Source organism: Manduca sexta, unplaced genomic scaffold (assembly GCF_014839805.1).
Source record: "Manduca sexta isolate Smith_Timp_Sample1 unplaced genomic scaffold, JHU_Msex_v1.0 HiC_scaffold_28, whole genome shotgun sequence".
NCBI lineage: Eukaryota > Metazoa > Arthropoda > Insecta > Lepidoptera > Sphingidae > Manduca > Manduca sexta.
In genome coordinates, this window is record NW_023593800.1 from 194,098 (window position 1) to 208,467 (window position 14,370).

Consider the following 14,370-nt stretch of genomic DNA (forward strand, 5'->3'; position numbering starts at 1 on the left):
TTGTGTTTTATTTTCATTTTTATAACCAGGGGAGCCTATTCCGTCTATAGGGGTATATCCGTATTTTTGCAAGTGCAGGTGTTTCAATCGAAAGACAACTTTAAATCCATACGGATAAAAAGTTAAAAATACCCTATTTAAATATACGTCTAACAAAGCTGACCATTAATCAGAACGCCGATAATATTAAAAGTCGGATTAGCCCCGTAATCTTCCTGACTATACTTGCATTACCTTTCATGGGTTGTTAATTTGAGGATAGGAATAGGGAAGAGGGAGAAGGATTTATTTGGGTATCCTGACGCTCAAACATTGTTCTCGCAAGCAGAGCTGAGAGTTAACTTACTAAAAATATTTTATTCTCCAACGTTTTTCAAAGATGCTGATAGCTATTATAAAGTTACTTATAACAGCGCAGCAAGCGATGTGCAGCGTACATGTGTTAGTAACAAATTCGCGGTAAATTTTCAATATAAACATCTTGTTGTCGATGTCAGCGCTATAAAGAAAATAACGCAAGCAATAATATGAAGATAAATGGAAACATAACGCAGCATGTTGCGGACGAGCGCTCCGTAATCAAAATTATGTTTCAAATTAGACAGTTAGCTTTTTTATCTGACTTTTATATGTTACTAGGAGTTGCTTGCAGTTTCACGCGCGTGTAAAATCTTTCCCACTAAAAGTCCCTTAATGACTGTAATGACCCAATATCCCATTTGGATGACGCCAGCGAAATAAATTTTAAAATCTAATCAAAAATTTGCTACGGGAACAAATTACTGGGATAAGAAGTTGTCTATGTTTTAATCCAGAATACTGTCTATTCATGTGACGAATTCGAAACGACATTCAAACTTATTCACAATTTTTCGCACGTATAATATTATTATTTACCGAATTTTATATATCATACTTATATGTTACTCGTTATTTTTAATATCATTACTTTCCCATTCTCTTTCTTTAATATAAATAAAATAATTGAATATAGTTGACAATTTTATATCGTAAAAACAATACATGTTATGTTTTATATTTTCGACGCATGCGCATGACACCTTAGAATGTAGTGCATTTATTATTATTGTGACATATTATTGGAGTTAATAATAATGTGGCAGCTAATAGATGTCGCAATTATAATTAAAGAAATAAGATAAGAAGTAAGATTTGATTGTATTACTTAGGGAATGAGAATAAAATAATATTTTTTTAAAGCCCGTGATTTATTTTATAAACTGTGTCACTACCCAAACATTACAAAATATCTCTATACATTTTTGCATTTATAGGAGTCCAATAAAATTTACAGTAATAAAAGTTGACGGGCGAATTTAATAAGACCAAATTACTACGGGATAAAAGTACTTTATTTAAATGACTACATAAGTATTTGTTTGTTTAAAACTCTTTACATTACAAATTTGCAGCGTGCGCGTCCCAATTTCTCGCTCGTATGTTTTTATTTATGAAATTTTGCCTGCATTTACAATTTTCTAATATTGTAACCATCAGTGTGTCGTGTAAGTGGTTCAACAGCGTGCTCCACACATGGACAGAATAAAATTCAAAATCAATGGCCAAGAGTACTCAGGTTCGTATTTTTTTATAACATAACTTAGATAAACATTATAAAGATTACCTAGTCTTTGTTGGCGCCTAAGCGTGGGACTAGACATAAAAAGTAACCTGCTCCCATTACTACACAAATCTTGAATATTTATTTTATAAAGGTTCGTATCTATGCTCGGAAATCTTTAAAAGAGGCCTATATTTAGCAGTGGACTTTATGTGGCTGATGATGAAAGGTCCGTAATTACATTCAGTGGAATTATCTTCTAGTGGGTAACGAAGTCAGTTCTGACATGATGCTGCTGGACTACATCAGAAATGTACTAGAGCTGCGAGGAACGAAATATATGTGTCGGCAGGCTGGCTGCGGTGCGTGTATTATCTCTGCTAAGCGCCCTGGCACCGGCATTTATTCTGTTAACTCGGTAAATTGAATTTGATGTGTTTTCTTACTATTGTATTAATATTGCTATGGAGGGAAGTGGACAATTAATATTTCCAACTCCTCCCTATCTTTCTATTTGAATTTCGTTGCGGGATAATGACATATTAGTTTTCCTGAGACTCGCCGAGCTTCACTGCTCGGTGTCATAAAATGCGTGCCACTGCTGATCCTGGCTTACAGGAGTTGTAGTGGTGGGGGTGAGGGCGGGAAATTCTCGTATTGTATTAATATTAAAGATCCTCAATGAGATTCTCAGATAATTTTTAATCTAGATAAGTATATATTACTAGAAAACATTAAAACACATTTTTACACTTTTAAAGACCTAGTCAAAATTTTGGTATTTTAAATTTTAGTAAAACTTTGTTTGTAGTTTGTTTTTTGAAGCGCAGAGTTTTAAAGTGACTTTCTACAAAATGATGTCATTTTTTAGTGTATGGTCCATATCACTTCATGCCAGGATTGGGATATAACGACTATCGAAGATTTGGGGAACAGAAAGAAGGGATACCATGTTCTTCAACAAACTCTGGCTAAATACAATGGCACCCAATGCGGATACTGTTCTCCTGGATGGGTGATGTCGATGTATAGGTAAATATACGGATTTATACCGGTGACAAAGTACTGTACTGCTTTTTATTGAATCAGATTCGACAATCTTTTTACCGAAACATTGACAAACGCCAGAATTATGTCTTATATCTATTTTTTTAACTAGATATTAAGGAAATCATTTTTCAGTCATCTACAAAGTAAAAAGGAACTTACTATGATGGAAATAGAACAGTCTTTAGGTAGCAATATTTGTAGATGTACTGGCTACCGGCCTATATTGGAAGCCTTTAAAACGTTTGCCAAAGACGCTCCTAGAGAACGACAAATTTTGGATATTGAAGACTTAAGTATCTGTGATAAGACAGGAAAGGTTTGTGATAAGGTCTGTGATGAAGATGACTGGTGTATGGTCTCTAAAGATGATGTAGAAATTCAAGAAGTTATTGCTATCACACTTTTGGATGGGAGAAGGTGGTTCAGAGTAAACCAGGTGAATAATATTATAGAACTGTTCCGGAAAGAAGGTACTGACTCGTACCAGCTCGTTGCCGGGAATACCGCTAAAGGTATGTGCATTTTTTAAAGATTGTAGAAGGTATAATTTCCAATATTATGAATCAAAAGAGTAAATGTTTCATACAGAACACACCAACTCATTGTATAAGAATTAAACATGTACGCAATAACGACAGATCCGCTTTCTATTACACAATTATTAGAATTTCAGCGGTATATGTATACAGTGTGTATTTTTAGTCGACTGACCTATTTAAACACATGACAGTTCTTGCTTGTGAGTAGCTAATAAAAATATACGAATAAAAAATAATGATAAATGACAGAGTAAACCTCAATTGTTTTTTCGTTTAAAAGTCTATTAACGTGTGGGTACCCTTATGATTGCTCTCTCCGTCTTCTTGAGCGTGCAACGGCACGTTGACCGAACATCCTCAGGTGTTGGTTTATATCTAACATACGGTTGTAGGAAGGAATTTGGCAGTTTAGAAACATCTCCCGGTACAGCCTAATCGTTTGTTTCACAATGTCGTTGGACCACACGTAGGCATGAACCATATATATTCTTCGTTTGAATATTAATAGTAGTAGTATCGCGCGCGGGATAGTAAATAGGAATTAAGATAAGCGTACGGTAATAATTTTGACAGGCAGATTTAACGACGTTTTTGCATTTATTGCGGGGTGCGCGAGAGTGCTTCTAGTCGGCGGCGCATCGGCGGCAAAACAATAGAAATGGGCGGGGGTTGTGCGCGGGGTGTCATTATCGTGAGGATCGTGTTGAAACATTATGACCGCGGGCAGCTCGATGACTCGATAATTTTCAGGCGCACATAGCGACCAAAAATAATGTCTAATAGAAATTCCCGTCAGAAATTAAGGTCATATTATGTGTGATATATATTTGTGACGAAAATCGAACTCTGGATAACCTCCTGAAACAGATCCCCCGACTAACCTTACACATTGTATATACTGGTTGCACTTCTATCTATCCCTTCGGTGTTAAGGCCGTGAATTTATGTAATCAAAATATATATTCTCTTGGAAAAGCGCTTCTAAAGCATACCCACAACACCAACGAAGTTGTAAACATTTCAGGGGTTTATGTCACGAACGAAGCTCCCAAACTTCTAATAGACATAAGTGGGGTCCAAGAACTAAAGGGTTGGACCCTAGACCAAAATTTGGTAATTGGTGCCGGCGCAACACTCAGTGAATTGTTGGAGATATACAAAAGTTTATCTGATAGCGAAAACTTCAGTTACTTCAAAGCGTTTTACGAGCATATGAAAATGGTAGCGCATGTTGCTGTGAGAAATGTGAGTGTTTTCTTTATATTTTCTATATAACCGTCCGTATGGAAACACATGCAGGTCGTGCACCTGATGTATTTGATGCATTTTGCTCATAAACGGTGCCAACTCAATCCAAAATACTATATTCTTATTACTTGAGCCAATATTATTTTAGTTCGTCACTTTGAAAAATTGAATTCTACTATTTTCCTTAAACTTATACTTTCTTTACATATTGAAATTTAATTAATGAGTTAGAATAAAATTTCGTACAAATCGGCATACATTGGCAACAATGTCTGCAAACTGTTTGACGGCAGAAATAGACAAAGAGCTGGTTTCTGCCTAAACGTTTTTCGCCAAGTGTTTGTATATTTTGTTATTAGGATTTATATTGTTCTAGATTGGAACTATAGCGGGAAATTTGATGATCAAACACCAACACAAAGAATTTCCATCGGATTTATACCTCATGTTCGAAACTGTTGGGGCTCAGATGACTGTCTGTAAGTAATTTTATTAACCAAGTTTTTATTTTAATACGTAATAATATATTTAAATAATATAATAACCATGAATAACGTGAGTTTTAGTATTTAAGTACTGTGGATTGCGAATACAAATATACTTTAACCAGAATTATGTAGATACTGATGACAAAGAATATTTTATACTTATAAAAGCAATAAAAATAAAATGTATTTTTAGTAAACTATAGAAGCAAAGTGGTTGTAACTATGCAAGAATTCCTGAATTTAGATATGAAGGGAGCAGTCATTATAAACATTATGCTACCGCCATTAAACAGTGACTACAAAGTGACTACGTTTAAGGTACGTTTAAAATCCAATTTATTCCATATAAATTGTTTCATTTTAGGACATTATAAAAAAAACAGATAATAAGAAATTAAAAATATTTTTTTGCGGGACATGAAGAACTTCTTATGCATAAATACATCCTGACCAAATTTTTGTTCTTGGAATAAAGAAAAGCTGGTAAGACTGTTAGCTGTTAATTTTCTTTCTTCTCCGCGTCTTGGGATACAAAAAATTACACTTTTTCAAGCATGTTGCAGAAAGCCGTTGGTTAATTTTAGAAAGGGCCTGTGTCTCGTAAACCTAAAAAGAACAGAAATAAAACAATTTAAACAATTCCAGGTCATGCCAAAGTCACAAAACGCTGTCGCCATTGTAAACGCTGGATTTCTTTACAAATGTAAAGAGAACATTGTAGAATCGGCAAGGATAGTCTTCGGTGGCTTATCAATGAGCATTACCAGAGGCAGTTCAACAGAACGGTTTCTTCAAAGGAAATCTCTGTTTACCAACCAGACCTTACGAGCGGCTATTAAAATGCTGGACAAAGAGTTGGTGGTGACTGAGATGCCTCCAGCACCTTCGGCTGTTTATAGAAAGAAACTAGCCATCGGATTATTTTACAAAGTACGTACATTTATTATAAAACGAACACAATAATATTGCAAACAGTCTTCTAGTTTGTCAACCAGTATAATAAACAGGACACCAATGTATGTGATGACCTTACAGAAAAGTGCCTGAAACGTGGCTTATACAAGCTGAGATATTTTAAAATTATTTCATATTTTAGACGCAATAAAATAACATCATAATATTTACTTTTTATCTTCAAAGAACCTTCAAACCAAATCACCTTTAAAAAGCGGTGATAACCTAGTTGGGTGTGGAACGGACTGCCAAGACGAATGTCCGCAAGTTCAAATCCCAAGGGCACACACCTCTGACTTTTCTAAAATGATGTGTGTATTCTTTGCGAATTATCGCTTGCTTTAACGGTGAAGGAAAACACCGTAAGGAAACGTGCATACCTGAGAAGTTCTCTATAGAAATTTTGAGGGTGCATGAAGTCTACCAACCCGCACTAGGCCGCCGTGGTGGACTAAGGTCTTATGCCTCTCAGTAGCAGAGGAGGCCCGCGCCCAGCAGTTAGACAGTTTATAATACAGGGCTGATATTATTATCACCTTTCTCAATATTCCAGGGTCTCCTATCATTATGTCCTAAGACTACAGTAAGCGACCTGTATCGCTCCGGTGCTGTGAGATTGCGCGAAACACGTCCTGTTTCCAACGGCAAGCAGTTTTTTGACACCAATCCCACAGAGTGGCCTCTCACCCAACCTATGCCGAAAGTTGAAGCTTTGGTAAGGAAAACAAATTAAATTTCTGACCGCGAGATGGACTGTTCCTCGATCGTCAACATTAAAGAACGACTGTTAAACAACCTGAGGGTTGAGTTTAGTTTGATCGCTTTGCTGTGATATAATCTTTCTCATAACTGGACCCAACCAGCTCCAGTGGGATGAGTATAAAGAAGAATTTACTTTATCAAAATTACTTTTACTAGAAATGTACTTTTAGTAAATGAAATTTGTTTTAAATGATAAAATATATTTATGTAAAAGTAAATTCAAAATAATATCTTATTTAATTTTATTACAAAAACAAAAATTGTATGAGAATATACAAGTTCATATGCAAAATTATATTAAGATCAAAGATTTGAAAGACATTTTATATTGCCCTATATAATTTTATTGTTCTTTGCTTAGTTTTTACTATAAAGTAAGATTCAATGCTAATACGTGTTGCTAATCCTAAGCTTGGAATCGAAAAACATCTGTCCAACATTTATTTGAAATAATAAACAATTATCGTACTTTATTTTCCAATTTAAACTCTAACAAGGATTAAAGTTTGTAATATTTTTACGATATTAATGCCACAATGAAAATAGATTAAAATCTAAAAGAAATTATTGTGGTTAGTGACTTTTTAATAATTCATTGGCTTTAAAGTTTGAAAGTAAGCAATCTAATAGCAAAATTGATTTAATAGAAAATTATGTAACTCATAAAGTAATATGATCATTAAATTTCACGAATACCTTTCCAAGCACGAATATAATTAATTGCCCAACGGGGACTACCTTAATGATTTCTTATGTTTACGAAAATGTTAGACAATAAAATAAAACTATTTTGCGGCTTGTATTGCGGTTTTTTATATTATAATTTTCTCCTGACGTTTCGAAGATTTTGCAGCCTTCGTGGTCACGGGCGGACTGAGGTTTTAGTCAAAGTTACATTTTATAATATCTATCTACATTTTACAATTATAGAACTGCGTACTACCTTCTTTTGAATTTTATTTCAAAATAGAAACTTAACACATAGAAACCACCATGCGATATTCTATTCACACGTGCCTTGATAGAATGATATTTAGAAACTATAATTCCGAGTACATACGCATGTAACATCAAGCCATTCTCTTTTTTTGAGACAGAGTTGTAACACGCTTATATTTTGACAACTATGTTAAATTCATATACGGGCATAAATATACCAAGTAGTATATGAATAATTAATCTCCCTTTGCAACTATCAATGTCACAATAAAATATATAACAGGTGGTAGGTCTTTTATGTCAGTCCACCTAGGTATAGTTCTGCCGCTAAGCAGCAGTGTATAGTCACTGTTGTGTTCCGGTTTGAAGGACATTGTAGCCAGTATAACTACTGGACATAATAAGCCTTAACATCTCATGTCTCAGGATGGCGAGCGCAGTGGAATACCAAAATAATAATTTGTAATTCAAGGTGTTGGATGGTGTCTACTATTTAGGAGCGGTCGTATCGCTTACCTCCAGGCGAAAGAAAAGCTCATCTCATAATATAAAGCAATAAAAAACATATATAATCTGGGATATGGTCAGAATGTCGTAATTTCTATTCCAGATCCAGTGTGCAGGGAAGCACAATATACAGATGATATTCCAAAGTTCCCCCACGAAGTATACGGATCCTTTGTACTAGCTACTGTAGGTAGGGGGAATATTGTGTCTATCGATCCTAAGAAGGCATTGGTAAGGTTTTTACATATCACGTCTTGAAATAATTTCTACTGAAAAACTATTATATTGTTTGTATTTTCCAAACAATCTCCTGATTTTTAATATTACACACTACTCAAAACCAAATAGCATCCACCATAAATTTATAATTCGAGTTATAATTATCCAAATAAAGCATTTCATTGTATAATTCACATGCTTATTAGCTAATACATTTTTTTTACTATTTACAGAGTATACCAGGAGTTATAGCATTCTATTCAGCTAAAGACATTCCCGGTTTGAACTCATTCACACCACGAGATGATCCAAAATACCAGATAGACGAGGAAGTATTTTGCAGTGGCGAAGTCAGATACTACAGCCAGCCAATCGGTGTGATTGTAGCTGAGACGCGACATATAGCTGACGTAGCAGCTAAATTAGTTGAAGTACAATATGCCAATGTTAAAAAACCTGTTATAGACGTCAAGGAAGCTAAAAAAGTTCTAAAGAGGAATGTTCAGATAGGGAAATCTGACGCAACGGAAAAAGGAGATGATGTTACAAAGGTGGTAAAAGGAAGTAACACGATTTATGCGCAGTATCATTTCACTCTCGAAACTTTGGTTTGTGTGACTGCTCCGAGTGAGGAGGGTTTGCATGTGTACGCAACGGCGCAGTGGATGGATGGTATGCAAGTTATGATATCAAGAGCTTTGAATATGGACGTTAACAGGTAGATAACCTAAATGGCTAAAAAGACCTTAATATGTTAAGACATATAATATTATAAATGCAAAAGTCACACTAATTAGTAAAATAATAAAGTAGGTAATTGATTAATTGACGACGAAATATGTTTTATAGAGTCGACATCCACGTGCGCCGTCTGGGCGGTGCGTTCGGTATCAAAATATCTAGAAGCATCCAAACTGCAGTGGCTTGCAGCCTCATTACGCTGAAGCTGAACAAGCCTTGTCGCATAATCCAGTCTATGTCTACAACTGCAAAGGCGATGGGGAAAAAGTTTCCATGCTCCAGTGATTTTGAGGTATTTATTCCCCTAAGTATTTTAATAAAATACCAACTATATTATTAGTCCTAACGCTACTTGTATGATATATCTTAAACACTGGACATCATGACTTTTCTAAGGCAATATGTTTTATAAATATCTTTTGATCCTACGAAATATTAATTCGAAACAAAATTATTTTGATAATTGTTACGGAATTTTAACCCTCTTATTCCTCACCTCTCATTGTCTACACTGCCATGATATCTCATGCAACACTTAATTCTCAGGTAGGTGTCAACAATTCTGGTATAATACAGTACGTTAACTATAATGTTTATGAAGATAATGGTTTTACAACAAACGAGAAACTGGCCGAGTTTGGAGTGGACGTGTTCAACAACTGTTATGACAAGTCCAGGTGGAACTACAGGTGCTTTAATACAACCACTGATACTTCTAAAAATACGTGGTTCCGAGCTCCTGGTGAGTAGCCATTAATTGTTTGTTTTCAAACATTGTGTATGTATCTTCTAAATAAAATATGCTTAGCTTGTCGAAATCTTATCCCACTTCAAATTAGGTTCCTACAGATTATTAAATGCACTGAATGCCTTGTAGGTTTAGTTGTATTCCATGTGCGGTTCGACCACTGCTCTGAGTTTCTAGGTTCAAATCCCTCTCCGGGCAAATTGATATTTGGATATTCTTGCTTTATTATGCCCGGAGTCTAGAATTTGTACCCGATATGGCGATAACCTCGCTCCTTACCACATCATGGGGCGGAACACAATTAGCGAAAAATGGGTATCCTGGTTGAACCGTAACCTACCTCTGTTGGGCTAAAGGCGTGATAGGGGCTTTAATTGTTTGCTTTCTTAAATGCACTATCACTATTTCTTTTAGTAATTTTAAAACGAACTAAAATCTTACTTGTAATACAGCCAATCAAGAAGTTTTTTATTTAAGTATATATTAAAGTTGCCCCAACTAAGTAACCCAACATTATAATTGTCTTCTAACAGGTACTATGGAAACCATCGCTATGACAGAATTAATGATAGAACAAATTGCATACGAACTCGCAATAGACCCACTACAACTCAGGCTTACAAACTTAAGTTCTAATTACTCAGAACTTAAAACAATGGTTGAAACGTTTAAAAAAGAAGTAAAATACATCGAAAGAAAAGCGAAAGTGAATAAATACAACATTGACAATCGGTGGAAAAAGCAAGGCTTAAGGTTCGCGGTAATGAGATATCATCATATTGCCAACAGATACTTTGACGTTAATATGAGTGTTTATCATTGGGACGGAACTGTATCTATAACACATGGAGGTATCGAAATTGGCCAAGGAATAAACACAAAAGCTATGCAAATCGCTGCCTATATTCTGAAAATACCTCTAGAAAAGATACAAGTAAAAGCTAATAACACAATAATAGCTCCAAACTGCTCCGTAACTGGTGGAAGTTTGACGTCACAAAACGTAGGGATCGGAGTAGAAAGATGCTGTCACGAATTACTCAAGAGGCTGGAACCTATACGAAGTAATATGACAAATCCAACATGGGAGCAGTTGATAAAAAAAGCTTACCAATCGAATGTAGATTTGCAAACCCATGGATTTGTTAATGCTGGTGATGTGGTTGACTATAATGTGTATGGAATAGCTTTAGCTGAAGTGGAAATAGATGTATTAACCGGAGAATCAGATGTCTTGAGAGTGGATGTAATGGAGGACGCCGGACAAAGTGTGAATCCTGATATTGATGTTGGGCAAGTAAGTGTTTCTTCAAATTGTAACCCCTTTCAAACTTCAGAACCCGATCACGTAGGTACTTAAGGCGTGCGTATTACCATTGCAACATCTGTTTGTAATACTTTGGTTTAGATTATTACATAATGTATTCAATGCTGCGTTCAATACCGATAAAGAGAAATTAATTGAAGCCCATTTTCTATTTAATTACATACGAACCTTCATATTGGGCTAATATTTTTATTACAATTACAATAAAATTGTTATCAAAATATTTCCATTTACCTCAAATTTTTTCTTTGAATAGCTTTATACTATAAACTTAAATGAACCAGCTTAACCGGACTTAACCTTAATTGCCTTAATCCGATCAACTGACGCATTCATTGCATGATATAGTGAAGTCTCTCATAAAAAAACCCCACGTAAAGTGGTAAAAGTTTGTAAGATGAAATCAAAATTCATCACCATCATCATTATCATCAGCCTATATTTTAGTCCGCTGTTCGACATAGGCCTCCTCCAATACGCGCCATTTCACCCGGTCTTCGGTTAAGGATTGGTATTTTTTTGGTATTGTATGTGATGGTAATTACCATAATAGGGAGGTACATTTGCCCAATGGCCTGTCTTATATAAAAAATATACTACTGACTGCCTTATCACTGACTTCTCAGGTAGAAGGTGCTACAATTATGGGCTTGGGTTACTGGTTGACTGAAGAACTGATATTCAACAAAGATACAGGAGAACTTTTGACGGACAGTACTTGGACCTATCACGTACCGCAGGCAAGAGATATTCCTCAGGACATGACAGTGTACTTCCGAAAGAATTCCTATAGCGACAGGCTCATTCTTGGATCTAAATGTAAGTTGATGAAAGTTCTCTTCATTAAAATCATAGGTGATATAGTGAACCGAGCTAAGAATGTCGCATTTTAATCCATGTTAGTTAAATTCAAATACAAAAATCATCATAGTTTAGACATTGTAGTTTCAATGAACATCCTGGCTGGTTATGAGGCTGTGTCGTAAAATTCCACAGGTTCAACCCGCACATTGGATATCTAATATGCTGAAACGGCAATATGTTTATAAGAGACACGGGTACTTATCAGCATAATTATTGGGTAAATAAATTGCTAATCTCATTATTAACCTTCCTTTACAGGCATCGGAGAGCCTCCATATTGTTTGTCAGTGGCTATCCCCCTAGCGCTGAGGGAAGCTATATCACTTGCACGAGCAGAGTCTGGTATACCAATCACACAGTGGTTTGAAGTAGGTAAGTTTAGAGCCTTATTTAATATCTATGGTTACATATGTATTATACAAAGCTGAAGAGTTTGCTTGTTGGTTTCAACGCGCTAATCTCAGGAAATTCTAAACCGATTTTTATTTAATTTTACTATTAGGAAGCTACATCAGGGATATATGCTACTTTTTATCCCGGATTTTATTTTCCACGCGGGCTCCCACAGGCAAAACCTAGTCATAAAATAAAGTTCCACGCTGACTGTCTAAACGGGATAAACTCAATAGATACCAAACGGATTTAGTACAGAGTAATTTAGTATGGAGATAGTTTAAAACCCTGCCGAGGACATAGGTTACTTTTATCACGGGAAAATATAGAGCGAGACTTTTATTCTGGAAAAACTCTTCCACGTGGGCGAAGCCGCGAGCAAAAGCTAGTATAAATAAAAAAAAACTGTTTAGGGTGTATGTGGTTCCATATTTTTTGTCTGCGCTGGTTACAATATGATTCTTATGTTAATAAAACCTATTAGAACTTATTGTACTTCCAAAACTTGACTGTCTATTTTTCCGACCAAATGAATTAATTAAGAAGGCAGTTGCATTGGCAGGTGGAAGCCGACTCTGAGAGTAAAATATGTTATATTTTATTACGAATAATTACTTCAGGTCCACATCCAACTCTGTGGATAAGATATTACAATGAACAGTAATGTTACGAATCTAGTAAATAAGACAAAATAAATCAGACATCAAGTGAAGATCTTAATATATTTGTTTACTTTTAAATAAATGATTCATAATCAAATAATCATTAAACGCTAATTTTCCAGACGGGCCGTACACAGTGGAGAAAATATGCATGTCGACAGCCACCAAACTCGAAGATATGAAATTTCATTAAAAAACGACACTAATATAAATGTATTAATTATTTTTCATTTGCTTTGAAAGTTAGAAGCGAGAACACTCCCTTTATTATAATTACGAACTCTTTTCCTTAATAGGGTTCTAGGTTCGAATCCCGGGTCGGGCCAAAATAATTGTGACCGGGTTTTTCATCTTAAAAATTACTCAGTCGCAGCTCGAAGTCAGGAAGTTGGCGGTGTGATACTCCCGTGCCTCGGAGAGCACGTAAGGCCGTTCGGTCCTGCGCCTGATTTCTCTCCAGTCATAACGGATCGCCATCTCACGTGACTATTAGAGTGAAGGAACAAAGAATGCACCTGTGTATTGCGGATATACTTGTGCACTATAATATATCCTGCGTACTTGGCTGATCTCCGTTGAGGTTGGCTCCGAAATTCGGCTAGAAGGGATTCAATTAAAATTTTTATGTAATAGCTCTTTAGATACAATTTTGAGTCGCACGTATACTGAGCTAGATTTATATCAAATGAATTGAGAGCACTTCTCATACTTCAAATAAAATAGGTTGCAACGAGGCACCAATTTTCAAATAACTTATACTGCAATCAGTAGTAAATTCTGGTGCTGCAACAGACCCAAACACACAAAAATATAGTCGTGTAATAGACGATGCTATCCCAACAACCATCCTTCCTGTAAAATGAAGTGCACAACCTATGAATATCTTACCTACGATGCAAATGAACGGGGGAGAAACATTCGTTTTGACAGAGAAATTTATGCTGCTTGTAATACATTGCTACCTATATTGCGCATTTTTCATTTTAACAACCTTTTTAGATATTTATTCTATTTTATTATAGCGATTATGGTGGTTGCATGATTTTATTTGTAAATGGGATGTTATTTTCAATCGGTAACTCAGATTTTATGGTATTTTTATGTTATGTGTATTTTGATTGTAAAAATTGTTTACGAACTCTTGATTCGTTAACTAAGAATAAAGTATACTCAGGGCGTAATCAACATTACGATTATTTGTATCAAAATCTCGTCCACAATTTACACATAAAATGTCCATAAAATCCTCCTTCCTAGGTACTGCTTAATATTATTGACCATGGAGCAATATGGGTAAAGTGACTCGACGTAGAAAACAAGAAAACTCATTTTTAATAGACTTCAAAG

The 14,370-nt window shown here is 35.3% G+C and overlaps 1 protein-coding gene across 1 annotated transcript; it reads left to right on the forward strand.

Moving 5' to 3' along the window:
* Positions 1-1,532: 1,532 nt before the first annotated feature.
* LOC115453828 (xanthine dehydrogenase 1) lies at positions 1,533-14,319 on the forward strand. The gene is given in 18 exon segments (XM_030182556.2): positions 1,533-1,597; positions 1,846-2,000; positions 2,454-2,614; positions 2,765-3,144; positions 4,196-4,416; positions 4,796-4,898; positions 5,101-5,225; positions 5,553-5,837; positions 6,415-6,576; positions 8,173-8,185; positions 8,188-8,300; positions 8,522-9,006; positions 9,138-9,321; positions 9,576-9,771; positions 10,311-11,074; positions 11,731-11,923; positions 12,227-12,340; positions 13,146-14,319. Coding segments are annotated over 18 exon segments (3,768 nt in total). The 5' UTR covers positions 1,533-1,554; the 3' UTR covers positions 13,217-14,319.
* Positions 14,320-14,370: the final 51 nt, after the last annotated feature.